At 38.2% G+C, this 13,648-nt stretch overlaps 1 protein-coding gene across 3 annotated transcripts; it reads left to right on the forward strand.

Annotated features, from left to right (window-relative positions):
• Positions 1-220: 220 nt before the first annotated feature.
• Positions 221-13,389, forward strand: pcif1 (phosphorylated CTD interacting factor 1). 3 transcript variants are annotated; one of them, XM_059570396.1, is made up of 16 exons: positions 221-350; positions 2,121-2,263; positions 2,352-2,476; positions 3,597-3,731; positions 4,145-4,284; positions 4,439-4,593; positions 5,345-5,492; positions 5,585-5,668; positions 5,751-5,850; positions 5,932-6,094; positions 6,226-6,401; positions 6,731-6,817; positions 6,904-7,088; positions 7,709-7,802; positions 8,619-8,794; positions 10,372-13,389. In XM_059570396.1, exons 2-16 carry the CDS (start codon positions 2,140-2,142, stop codon positions 10,640-10,642), a joined length of 2,163 nt encoding a protein of 720 aa, XP_059426379.1. In that variant the 5' UTR covers positions 221-350; positions 2,121-2,139; the 3' UTR covers positions 10,643-13,389. The 3 variants fall into 3 exon arrangements, with proteins under 3 accessions (XP_059426379.1, XP_059426378.1, XP_059426380.1); XM_059570395.1 differs by lacking the exon at positions 221-350 and adding an exon at positions 375-761; XM_059570397.1 differs by lacking the exon at positions 221-350 and adding an exon at positions 781-1,380.
• Positions 13,390-13,648: the final 259 nt, after the last annotated feature.

Raw genomic sequence — 13,648 nt, forward strand, 5'->3', positions numbered from 1 at the left:
AGACGAAAAAAAACGACAAAATAACATAGACAAAACATAGACACTTTTATTGAAGTAAAAGTACAAACATTTTCAGGACAACAAAGAAGAACATTCACATATAGCTTCCTAAGATTAGTTATAATATAATTTGTTTATGTTTTTCCTAGTAGAGTAGACTGACTGAATGAGCGCCTCTCTACAAATGGCCGCGCGGCTTTGTCGCCTTCCACTGTAGAGCCGCGCATGCGCACTAACCGCGTCCGAGAGCCCGATACAAGATGGCGGAGTCGGTGGGGAGGGAGAGGCGGAGGCGGGTCCGAACCGAATAGCGCAAAGCCTTTTGAAGAGTCCGATCTAACCTCTCCAAGGTAAGCGATTCAGCCACCGAAGAGCACCAGTAGAGCTATAGGCGTGTGGCGGAATGCACGGGGCACACTAATATCCCCGCTGTTGCTGCAAACGCGCGTAACTCACGCAATAAACAGACCTTATACTGCGCAGTGAGTGAGAGAGAGACCGCGCGCCATTTTGTCGACCGTTTCGACGAAGCAAAAGTGGCGCCTAAAATTTGTAATCGTAACGGTCGAAGACTGACTGGGTTTAAACTCAGTATATGAGCGGTTTGACACACTGTTGTGATGGCGCTGTGTATCCCCATCCTCTCTGTGCCCAAATGAAGCCTGTTTGCTCCGCCACTTGGTCGTATTTTCCCCGCTCTCTCCTGCACATCGGCTCGCTCTGCCGGAGCTCTTTGTTGGATGTTTTTCTCCTCCTCTTTGGTTTGTTTTCGGGGTTTGGCTCGATCTGGGGCGGGCGGCGTAGCAGGCGCATGCGTGCCCTTCTTTCGCTCATTTGCGCTCTTATTAACGATGATAAATGCAGTAAACATTAGCGTAGAGTAGATTCAAGATGTATGGTGTGATACTTGGGTTTACGAAACAAAAAACCCACGGTAACACGGTGGTAGAAGCGTATTACTCTCCGATACCATCACCGTACCATGTTACCGCCATAGTTTTTCATTCGTGGAATAAACCCTGTGTTTGGGTCTTTAATGAGGTTTTACCATAAATTACTTTTTGTTAGTATTTAAATGCATGTCAGCTCGGGCCACTCTTAATTTTAAGCGTAACACCATTATTCAGTTTCCTTACATTTACCACAGTACTACCATAGTATTCTTAGAAGTTCCTCAGAGTAACGTTTGAACTAAAGTAAAATATTAACGTTGGCTAGTATTTATATACAGACTTTGTTTTGTTTTTTTACACACATTACGTTACATGGGATTACCATCACTTTAATATAATACTCAATATTTATCTTATGATGACCCAGTAATAACCTTTTAACATTATTTGGAAGGTCCCTGGAAATTCCATACAAAATAATACCACGGTAATCATAGCTTTTTCAAATGCTATACTATTGTTATTACTATATTACAATCTTAATAAATAATTGTAAAGTCCTTTATCATACAAAGCTTTTAGAGCACTGATCTGTTAATTGTGCATTTATTGTCTGTAGTAATACTATGCTTTTAAAATATGTTATCTTACAGTATAATTACCATATTCATAAATATTGCTTTAGTTTTTGGTAGGGCATTGCTCAGTTTTATGAATAACTCAGCGTGCCGTCAAAACAATCCAAACGAGGTGCATAGACCAAAAAGGTTTCCCAAAGGGTAAAATATATATATGAAAAATAGATAAATAAAAGCCTGCAACTCACAAAAATCACAAGTGGGATGAAAACAAGCAAAAGTGGGATGAAAAGGCAAAAGCTTCGGTGACATGTTGACCATATTCAATGCCAAGCTTGTGATTATTGAATTTTATTTTTTTAATGTGCTGTCTTTTTTATTTTATTTTTTAAAATACTTTACTCTTTGGGAATCAGTTTTATGAATGAATTGATGGTTTGAAACACTTTTTAGTCCAAAGTTTCACTTTCATTATTAGGTTTAAGATTCATTATTATCATGGGAAGTGTTTCATTCACACTCACCTCTGCCGACATATTTCACTCCAAAACAGAAAATGTTGTCATATGCTCAATATGGCCACTCTATGTCGTGCTCACAGTATTACAATGCTTGCATTTTGTAAAGATGCAGTATGTTCTGTCTTAAGACAGGACAGATGAGGAGCTATGACGAGTGAAAACCACACAACAATAAAGGCAGACTCGGCGATGGTCATGTCGCCCACCGGGTCCACGTCACAGACGGCTCCTTTATCACCCTCGACCAGCAAACCCATCCAAGAGCTGCCAGGTGTGTATCTCTCAGGCTTTAATTGACAGATGTGACTCCGTTTGGGGCTGCTGTGTCCTGTGCATTTGATTTTTAGCTTCACTTACAGATGAGCTGGTTCAGGCTGGATGGTCCAAATGTTGGAGTAAGAGGGAGAGTCGGCCGTATTACTTCAATCGATTCACTAATCAGTCGCTGTGGGAGATGCCTGTCCTGGGCCAGCATGATGTCATTGTAAGTTCAGGCTTCCGAACCAATTACATTTACATTTATTCATTTAGCAGACACTTTTATCCAAAGCGACTTACAAATGAGGACAGTGGAAGCAATCCAAAACTACAAAAAGAGCAATGAAATATAAGTGCTATAACAAGTCTCAGTTAGGTTAACACAGTATACGTAGCAAGGGCTTGTAAATAATATAATAAATAAAAACAGAACAGATAGAATAAAAAAAGAATAGAGAAAGCTAGTGTTAGAGGTCTTTATACACACACACACATGACGACCCCCATATGCCTAGACACAATTAACTATGATATTTCCACAATATTTACGCTTGCAGAAATATACTTCTGCAAGCAGACAGAAGAAGATCCGTCAATGTGCATTTGGTTCGTTATGTTCAGATGTTCGGTAACTTAACGGTCATGTGAGAAGTTTTCACTCTTCTCTGTGTCAGAGGTTATTTATACATATATTATTACATACTTTAACAAATTTCTTTATTGCAGATGGAAGATTTAGGGGGAAAACTTTAACAGCGTTTATTGTATACAGTCACCTTTTCACCATTGTTATTTTGTTTGTTTTTGTGTTTAGTTTAGATAATGGTTATACAGTATATATATGTGTGTGTGTATATGTGTATGTATATATATATATATATATATATATACATATATATATATATATATATATATATATATATATATATATATATATATATATATATATATATATATAAATATATAAAATTTAAATTTTCATTTTAAGTTCTAAATAATACATTATTTACATTTTTTTTATGTAGTTTTAGTATTAATATTTTGAATTGGCTTTTTCAAATTGAAACTTTTAATTTTAGTAATTGCATAGTCATGTGTGCTGTTTGGTTTTTTTAAATTTTTTAAAGCAGTACTTAATCGCTTATCAGTGTTATTTTAGTATTTAGTTGTTAACTTAAATTAAATGACATCTAATACTTATGTTTTCCGTATTATAGCAACTTTTTGTAAGTCACTTGGAATAAAAGCATCCACTAAATGCATAAAAGTAAATTGTTTTCCATAGATAACTACTAGTTTTAGTTAACAATAACAACAACACTGTCCTGTTTTTGCTGTTGTTTTAGTCCGATCCTCTGGGCTTGAACGCGGCTCCAGTGTCTGGCGAGGCGATGAGCGACGCAGGTCTGGGCAACGGTCAGCGTAAAAGACATCCATCGGAGGACGCTCAAGCAGACCCTAACAGTTTCAAGAGGCCAAAGGTCCGTTTTCTGCATAATAGTTTGTTTTATTTATTTAACCTTTATTTAACCAGGAAAGTTAATTAAGAACAGGTTCTTATTTTTTAATAACAGCTGGCAAAAAAAAATATCATCTTATAAAAATACAAACAAACATACATTACAATTAAAGGTGCACGATAAATATCGTCCGATAATAAAACCAAATCTCATCAAGCCAGTTCTCTAATCAGTGGTAAATTACATCAGGAGTCATTGTTAACTGACAAGCTGCGCAAATCCACGTTCATTATCAGCTGACGAGATGGGCATTAATTATCGGCCGATATTTATCATGCACCTCCAATTATAATACATAAAGCACATAAAAAATTATCTATTTATCAGCAACCCATTTGATCCTATTTAAGTGAATAACGTGTATTTGATTTCAGGTTGAGATTCCAGTCACTCCAACCACTCCCACTGTCCCGATTTCTCCGAGCACGCCAGGAGTCAAACCCTGGGTCAACACCACAGATGATAAACAAGGGCAGACCAGCGTCCCTGCACCGGCTCCGTACCGCCCCTCTGTGTGAGTATGGACTCCGTTTACATCTCATTTATCAGTAGCATTGGCTAAAAGCATCAGTCAAATGTAAAAGTGAAAGTAAAAAGTGATTTCAGGTATCCTGAGAGCGGTTCAGCTCTGTAGACATGGCGTGTCTGAACTGGTCTTTGTGTTTCAGGGTGTACTGGGACCTGGACGTTCAGACCAACGCTGTGATCCGCGAGCGAGCCCCGGCGGACCACCTGCCTCCACACCCTGAGATCGAGTTACAGAGAGCTCAACTCACCACCAAACTACGACAGCACTACCATGAGCTGTGCTCTCAGCGTGAGGGTATGAGCACACCGCTGCCTTCACATCTGACTCAACATGTTCCCATAAAAAAGCTTTACATTCTACATGCGAGAGACCCTTAACCAAATTCACTATGTATTTTGTCTGTTTTCTACTTTTATGCTGCTGAAAATGTAGTGAAGTTAGTAGTATATTGTTTTATAATACCAGTAATTCCAGTTTGGGTTAGCATTAATGATTTATGAGTGCAGTGCAAAGTTAATGTATGGAAACTGGAGCTCAGTTGTTGTTTTTGTTTTGAAGTAATTAGTACTTTTATTCAGTAAGCCAAACGTGAAATTTCTAATATTATACAATATTTTTTTGAAAAGAAATGGTGTTCTTTTGAACTTTCTATTCATCAAAGAATAAAAAAAAAACGTAAATGTAAACGTATTCACAAAAATATGAAGCAGCACAGCTGTTGTTAATAATAATAATAATAAATATTTATTGAGCAGAAAATCAGCATGTTAGTATGATTTCTGAAGGATTATGTGACACTGAAGACTGGAGTAATGATGATGGAAATTCAGCTTTGAATGAAGTATATTCAGATATAAGACCGTGATTTTAAACTGTAATATTTCACAAAAATGCTGTTTTTACTGTATTTTTGTTTAAATAAATGTTAAATGAGATTCTTCCTTTAACATTACTGACCTCAAACTTTTATAAATGCTATAAAAGTATAATTTATAGAATATTGTTTAGAAATAATTGATAGAAACAGTTGATTGACTGTTTTCAGGCATAGAGCCCCCGCGGGAATCCTTCAACCGCTGGCTTTTGGAGAGAAAGGTGGTGGATAAAGGTCTGGATCCGCTCTTGCCCAGCGAATGCGACCCGGTGATCTCCACATCCATGTTCAGAGAAATCATGAACGACATCCCCATCAGGTTCTAGAACATCCGTGTTCAACGTTTCTCATTGTTTTTGCGTCGTATGTTTCAATACAGCAACGCTTTAATAATTTTCCAACACATTTCAGGCTCTCTCGTATCAAATACAAGGAAGAGGCCAGGAAACTCCTGTTTAAATATGCAGAGGCGGCCAAGAAAATGATCGACTCCAGGTAATTATTCATATCAGTTACTAAAACACTTTTTGAGATGAACAGGAATGCTGTATTAAAGTAATATTTCCCGGTCGCACAGAAATGCAACTCCTGAGAGTCGGAAAGTGGTGAAGTGGAACGTCGAGGACACGATGAACTGGCTGAGACGAGACCATTCTGCCAGCAAAGAGGACTATATGGTACATTCCCATTCGTTTAGTTTTGTCCTGATCTGCCTACCTAGACATCATATGTATGACCGTAACGCGATCTTTCCTCAGGATCGACTCGAGCACTTGCGGAAGCAGTGCGGGCCTCACGTGGCGTCTGTCGCGAAGGACTCCGTCGAGGGCATCTGTTCAAAAATCTACCATATTTCTGCAGAATATGTGCGCAGGATCCGCCAGGTGCACCTTACTCTGCTTAAAGACTGCAACATCTCAGGTAAGAGCTGGAGAGGTCTGTCAGGATTTCGTGTGGACAAAAATCGACCAGCTCCAAGAAAAATAGGATGATGATTATTTTTTTTTTTTGGCCCTTCACTGCCTTTGTGATTTATTCTTCTTGCTTTAAAGTGGACGGCACCGAGCCGAAGGAGGTCCAGGACCGGTTGGTGTATTGTTATCCAGTCAGACTGTCCATCCCGTCTCCTCCTCAGCCGCGTGTTGAGCTGCACTTCGAGAATGACGTTGCTTGTCTGCGGTATAAAGGGGAAATGGTGAAGGTCAACCGCGGCCATTTCAGCAAACTGGTGTGTGTATATGCTTAGACTAGCTCAAAATAGGACCGCAACGATAAATCGATGCAGTCATGGATCGATGCTGAGATCTTCCGAATGCATTGCGATTCTCTCTGGAATCGATTCTGAACTCAATAGTAGATGGCGCTCTAATTTACTTTTTATCCGCACACTCAACTTCGAATTTTATGAAAGAATCGCAATGCCTTGGAAAATCTCAGAATCGATGCTGAATCATTTCTCAAAGCATCGATTTATTTTCCCAGCCCTAGCTCACAACCGATTAAGGTTGGATACTTTGGATTCTTATTTTCTTACCTTTATTTCTCTGGCACAAACAGGAACTCTTATATCGGTACAGCTGTATTGATGACACAAGGTTTGAAAAGTTCCTATCTCGTGTGTGGTGCCTTATCAAAAGATACCAGGTAATACTCATATCACAGACATTGGTAATCAATCAGGAAGCCAAATACAGCACCAATGTGTGTTTCTGCCCTCTTGTGGATCACAGGTGTTGTTTGGCTCCGGAGTGAATGAGGGGTCTGGTCTGCAGGGAGCGCTGCCTGTTCCTGTCTTTGAGGCTCTCAACAAACAGTTTGGAGTTACATTCGAGTGCTTCGCTTCTCCTCTTAACTGCTATTTCAAGCAGTTCTGCTCTGCATTTCCAGACATTGACGGCTTCTTTGGATCTCGAGGGTATGTAAATGTGTTATTTACATTTACATTTATTCATTTAGCAGACGCTTTTATCCAAAGCGACTTACAGATGAGGACAGTGGAAGCAATCAAAAAGAGCAATGATATATAAGTGCTATTACAAGTCTCAGTTAGCTTAACACAGTACACGTAGCAAGGGCTTTTAAATAATATAATAAATAAAAAGAAATAGTTAATAATAGTTAATAATATATTAATATATATATATAAGCCGTTATTGGTCATTTAATGTAATTTTTATAGTTTGAAAAGGCAACGAAAAGTGATGCTCCAACAGCTTTTGAGGATTAACTTGTGATCACTTGTTTATTTATATTTTACTGAAAGAGCTACAGTAATGTACTGTAATGTTTTGGACATTGCATTTTTTGATATTTTCAGGGTTTATGTATTTAGTTTTTTATTTTAAATACATTTAATTGGTTAATTTTATTAAAAATGATAAAACCAAAACCATTCTCGCTTTTATTAAACACCATCCTTACATTTTCTGACTTTTGTAATTTTTTTCAGTATTTCAGTTGTTTTCTAAAAGCAGTCTTGGCTTCTTTCAGAGAGGTTAATTTGTCGTATTGTGTCACTCTTCTCTGTCTTCACAGGCCATTTCTCAGCTTCTCTCCAGCCAGCGGCTCTTTTGAGGCCAACCCTCCGTTCTGTGAGGAATTCATGGATGCCATGGTGACACACTTTGAGGTGAGTGAATCTTAAAGGGACACTCCACCCCAAAATAAAATTAATAACTTACCCTCGTTCCAAACCCGTTAAAGCTTTGTTCGTCTTCGGGACACCGTTGAAGATATTTTGGATGAAAACCGGGAGGCTTGTGACTGTCCTATAGACTGCCAGTATTCTTTTCACTTCATAACGTTTGAACCACTGATGGCAAATGGACTATTCTGGTGATGCTTTTCATACTTTTCTGGTCCTTAACAGTGTAATTTACTTGGCAGTCTATGGGACAGTCACAAGCTTCCCGGTTTTCATCCAAAATAACTCAAATTGTGTTCCGAAGACAACCAAAGCTTATACAGGTTTGGAACGACATGGGGGTAAGTGATTAATGACAACATTTTCATTTGGGAGTGGAGTAACCCTTTAACGTCATCCCAAAGTTGTTAGATCAGAATATATTACATATAGGGGAAGTTATATTACATTGGGGAAGTCGTGGCCTAATGGTTAGAGAGTCGGACTCCCAATCGAAAGGTTGTGAGTTCGAGTCCCGGGCCGGCATGTACAGTTCTCTCTCCACCCTCAATACCACGACTTAGGTGCCCTTGAGCAAGGCATTGAACCCCCAACTGCTCCCCGGGCGCCGCAGCATAAATGGCTGCCCACTGCTCCAGGTGTGTGCTCACAGTGTGTGTGTGTGTGTGTGTGTTCACTGCTCTGTGTGTGTGCATTTCGGATGGGTTAAATGCAGAGCACAAATTCTGAGTATGGGTCACCATACTTGGCTGAATGTCACTTCACTTTTTAGATTCTCATCGCTCTCTCCATCTTTCTCAGGATCTTCTGGAACGCTCCAGCGAGCCGCTGTCCTTCATCATCTTTGTGCCGGAGTGGCGTGACCCGCCGACCCCTGCCCTGACACGGATGGAGGTCAGCCGCTTCCGCAGACACCAGATGATGGTGCCTGCCTTCGAGCACGAGTACCGCAGCGGCTCTCAGCACATCTGCAAAAGGTCAGACATTTGTTGGTCTGTTCCTTGTGGTTTTAGTTTCGTTCACTGCCCAAATCATCAGAGTCCAAACTGATTCTGAATTCACACCACTCCAGTCCGTCTATTAATGCTGTTTATAAGAAACAAATACATCAAGGTATTTATAACTTTAATCCTTGCTTCCATTGAACATATCCATAATATTGCATTCTCCAGTGAAAAAGTAATCTCGTCTGATTCAGTAGAGAAATATGCACAGATCAAGAGCTGTTTATATGTAAAAACTGTACTTAAAAATGTGGGGAGACAACATGGGATTGATTTTGTCATTGGATGAAGTGTTATTGATTATAGGTGAAGTGACATTCAGCCAAGTATGGTGACCCATACTCAGAATTTGTGCTCTGCATTTAACCCATCCGAAAATGCACACACACAGAGCAGTGAACACACACTGTGAACACACACCCAGAGCAGTGGGCAGCCATTTATGCTGCGGCGCCCAGGGAGCAGTTGGGGGTTCAATGCCTTGCTCAAGGGCACCTAAGTCGTGGTATTGAAGGTGGAGAGAGAACTGTACATGCACTCCCCCCACCCACAATTCCTGCCAGCCCGGGACTCGAACTCACAACCTTTCGATTGGGAGTCCGACTCTCTAACCATTAGGCCACGACTTCGATTTATGGACTTGTATTTTAGCTGGAAACAACGGTTTGAAGTTAAAAACATCTTAATCATGTTTCTTACAACTTCTGGCTTCACAAGACGTTAATTGATGGAGTGGTGTGGATTATTGTGATGTTTTTATCAGCTGTTTGGACTCTCATTCTGACGGCACCCATTTACTGCAGAGCATACACTGTCCCCATAAAGAAACGAACTCATCTACATTTTGAATGGCCTAATAGGGCGTTCACACCAGACAAATAAATTGTGCTATTCGCACATAGTTGGATGCTTGAACATTTTGAGTTTACTCACTTCATTCGTGCGTTTAACTCCCTTATTAAGACATGAATTCGAGTCATGGGAGGGGCTTCTGGGATCTTATTCAGATCATTTTCTAAATATTACTGTTATCGTGTCATGAAATGTAGTTTTAAAAGTATTTCAGGTGAGAATGTAGTTATTTTAAACTCAAATATGCGGTTTATTTATAAAGACTGCACCTATTTAAAAATGTTTCGCCAATTTCAGAAACGAACAGCTCTTTTGTGGTTAAACACAAAAATAATTCCTCTTTGTTGTTTTGAATTTTGCCTCCACTTGCTACGTCGTAATCACGTCACTACTAGAGTAAGCTCCTGAATTGTTAACGGCGCACAAATCTTCGGCAAAGCTCAGATGTTTCAATTTACACAAATCACGCATAACGTGTGATTTGTGCAAATGCCCGAAACGCTTAATTCGCAGTGCGTCATTCATCATTCTCATTTGCGCAAATCGCGCCGCTGGATGTCTACTTGCATCTTTGCATTGACTTAACATGTAAATCACTCATGCTTAACACTTCATTCGCATCTGGTGTGAACGCACCATAAGGTTTCATTTTTGGTAACCTATTCCTTTAACTCATGTTTCTCCTCTGTGTCTCTCAGAGAAGAGATTTACTACAAGTCTGTCCATGGAACGGCGGTCATTTTCCTCCAAAACGACGCTGGCTTTAGTAAATGGGAGCCTACCACGGAGAGAATCCAGGAGTTCCTGGCGGCGTATAAGGTCTACGGCCGTTCATTGCCCTCACCTGGTCCTTCTTCCAGCAGTACAGGAGACAAAGACTCCAAACCGGTTCAGGAGCAGAGCTCGGCTAGGAGTCAAGACAACAGCAGTCCTGTTGACAAGACTGCACCGGACACAACAAACATTTAGACAGCGGCGCTGGGCGTGTGGCCACGTGCATGTATGTATGTTCATGGGAAAAAGTCTATGATTGTATGAGAGGTTTAATATTGCGCTATTGGGTTTAGATGGGCACTGGACATGTAAATGTTCACCCAAGAAGAAGAAAGACCCATATTTGTTTACTTTCTTCCGCCTGTATTATTTAATATTATTTGTTTTAAGTCTTTTGAGTTATGCTTTCATAATTGTTGGGTTTTATATCATTGTATTGATAGTTTGGTCACTTTTTTTGTTGGTAAATGTAGTCATGTATATCTTTTTTTATTTTTGTTGGCCTTTTTAGGGTGAATCTCATTGAAATGTCATTTCACCCCAAGATCGAAAGAAAAATATTTTGCGTAAAGAAAAAGCAGAAAGCCTTTTAAGTTTTTCATTAGCATCATCTTCAACAATCATGCAAGTTTTTCCATTTTCATTCAAGTTTTTGTAGTTTTCGTTATTGTAAATGGTTAATCTTTCATTGCATTATTTTCAGTTGTTATACGGTAATTATTTACTGTATTACAGTTAAAAAGTTACAACTACAATTATATTTATAAAAAATAGTCAGCCCAAATTAAAAAACACAATGCAACATGTTAGCACTGGGGTTTCACTACCTAAATATATTTTGCATTACGGTAGTGAATTATTATTCCTTTTTTTTGTGCATTACAATGTATATAAAAATAATATAAAATTACAAAAACGTAACAGTTTTTAAATGGGCTTCATATTCTTATAAGCAAAATAAAATGGCATTTTTCTTTGGTTTGAAATAAGACAGGCTTTGTGATATTCACTCTTTAACTCTGTGCTTTTCTCATTGGCAGGAATATGAAGCTGTCAATGAGCTGATGCACCGATGCTTGTATATTGTTGTTTTAGATGATTCAGAAGACGATCGGCGATCAGGCAGCTATATTTAAATGCCTTCATCCTGACATGCGTTTGTGTTAGTGCTTCTCCAAGCATTCATCAGTTCCTGTTAAACCCGTTTCTTTTGGAGTTTAGAGGTTATGTTTGGTTGCTTCATGTCAGAATATTTACTGTATGTAATAACAAAAGGTCGGTAAAGAAGCAGAAAAAATATTTATAATCTAGTTTCCACCCGGTCATCCATCTGCAGTGAAAGCCAGTCCGTTTTCTTTTGTTTCTAAAATATTGTACAGAACACGATAGCAAATCTGAAATTGTAGAACCGTAAGGATTTTCTACTTTTATTGCGTTCTTGGTTTCTGTACAGTACAAGCCTGTCCTAATGTGGCATTCTGGGTCACATCAGTTGTAGCATTTAGGTCTAGCAAGGGGAAAAAGAAAAGTAAAATTTCTTATTAGTTATGAAAGCATTATTCCAACTGTTTGTGGTGTTTTATTGAGAATGAATTAGATTGTTAATATGGTGTAACTGCCTCTCATTTCGGGTGTTCAAAAGGAAGCAGAAAATGAGTGGCTTATTCTTTCTTTAATAACTGCATTGGTGTCCAGTTATTAGAATTGGTTGCTATTGCCTTGATTTCACAGTTTCGTGAAAAGTGCTTTAAAAGTTGACACTTTTTGTTTTTTATTCTAATCAGAGATTTGTTTACGTGATGCTATTGGTTTAAATTGTATCACTGGGCAGCGTTTTGAATGTACATTTAAAAAAAAAAAAGGAAAAGAGCAAAGTTATTGATGGATTTGTTGCTACAATTGGACTTGAAATGTTGCTATTATTAACACTACAATGGTGGATCTTATTTTTTGTTTGTTTTCGCCCTGCAAATATGTATGTAGAAATTCATATTGTAAGCCCAATCACTTCCAAGAAAGTATAGGTTTTTGTTGTTTTTATTAGTGGACTACATTGTCTTGAGACCAAACTTGGGAAATGGCTTTTATATAAAAGTTTAAAAGCATTCCAGTGGTTTGACGTGTAATGTAACCCAGCTTGCCATTCATAAAATCCAATATAACCCTTGATTTTTACATTGGGCACTTGTTGGATATCTTAGTCCCAGTGGATCACCAGCAAAACTGTAGATGTTGTACAGAACATGGCTATGAAGTTTGTCGCTTTCCTACACGGCTCTTGTGCATTTATTTGGAAAGAAAACAAAAGATGTCTTTTTCACCATGCTTTTAATTTTAACATTTTGGTTCTAAATAACCATTTATGAATTATAGAAATTATGAAATGGTTGTTTTAAACTAAACCAAAGTGTTATTAAAAGAGGAGGATTTTATCTTGTATCTTAAAGTAGAATGGTGTACGATCGCATCAGTAATGCATACAGTGTAACCAGCAAAAACATCCATTTATTCATAACTTTATTTTTATAACCTTTTTTTCTTTGTTTTCTTACAAAAGTATGTTTGGGTTTTTGTTTTGCATGACCTGATATTTTTCATTACAAAAAAAAAAAGATGAATTGTACAGATCTGTATTGTTTAATTAGTCGTACGCTTTGCCACACTAGGCTTTTAAACTATTTGTATTTATCAGTCATGTTGATTGGTTTATATTTGGTCTCCATTGCATTTATTGATTCAGCGTCCTCTAAAATGCCATGAATGTCTCCCCTGTGATCTTATTCTGATGAAGACAAAGATTCAGTGAATGTAAATATGTCTATGCTTATATCATTTTTCTTTTACCTGTATATTATAAGTGTTGTGGCATTTCCCATCACCTAAAGTGGTATAAAGTTTTTCCTCTGAATCAGAAAAGCTCTCAGTAAAATATTGGAATCATGCACCAATCTCTTGCGGTTTTATTTGATTTATTGTACATACCTGATGTGCATGTTTGAAACGTCATCAGAAACGTTGTACAGTAACACTATCAAAACGTACCATGATATTACCATTGTTTATTTTGATATTTACCTGGTATAATTTAAAGTACCTTGGAGTAGATACATATATATATGGTGTGTCATGTCAAATGCATAGTTTGCAGGTGACGTCGAATATCCTTGGTAAGAAGTATATTATTTATTTCCTATATTTGGA

This window comes from Carassius carassius, chromosome 17 (genome assembly GCF_963082965.1).
Source record: "Carassius carassius chromosome 17, fCarCar2.1, whole genome shotgun sequence".
Classification (NCBI taxonomy): Eukaryota; Metazoa; Chordata; class Actinopteri; order Cypriniformes; family Cyprinidae; genus Carassius; species Carassius carassius.

Excerpts from the sequence above, each read along its gene's own strand:
- pcif1 (XM_059570396.1), top strand. The coding sequence starts at position 2,140 with ATGACGAGTGAAAACCACACAACAATAAAGGCAGACTCGGCGATGGTC. Across the intron at positions 2,264-2,351 it reads ACCCATCCAAGAGCTGCCAG|ATGAGCTGGTTCAGGCTGGA; the intron begins GTGTGTATCTCT and ends CTTCACTTACAG. Across the intron at positions 5,851-5,931 it reads CCAGCAAAGAGGACTATATG|GATCGACTCGAGCACTTGCG; the intron begins GTACATTCCCAT and ends ATCTTTCCTCAG.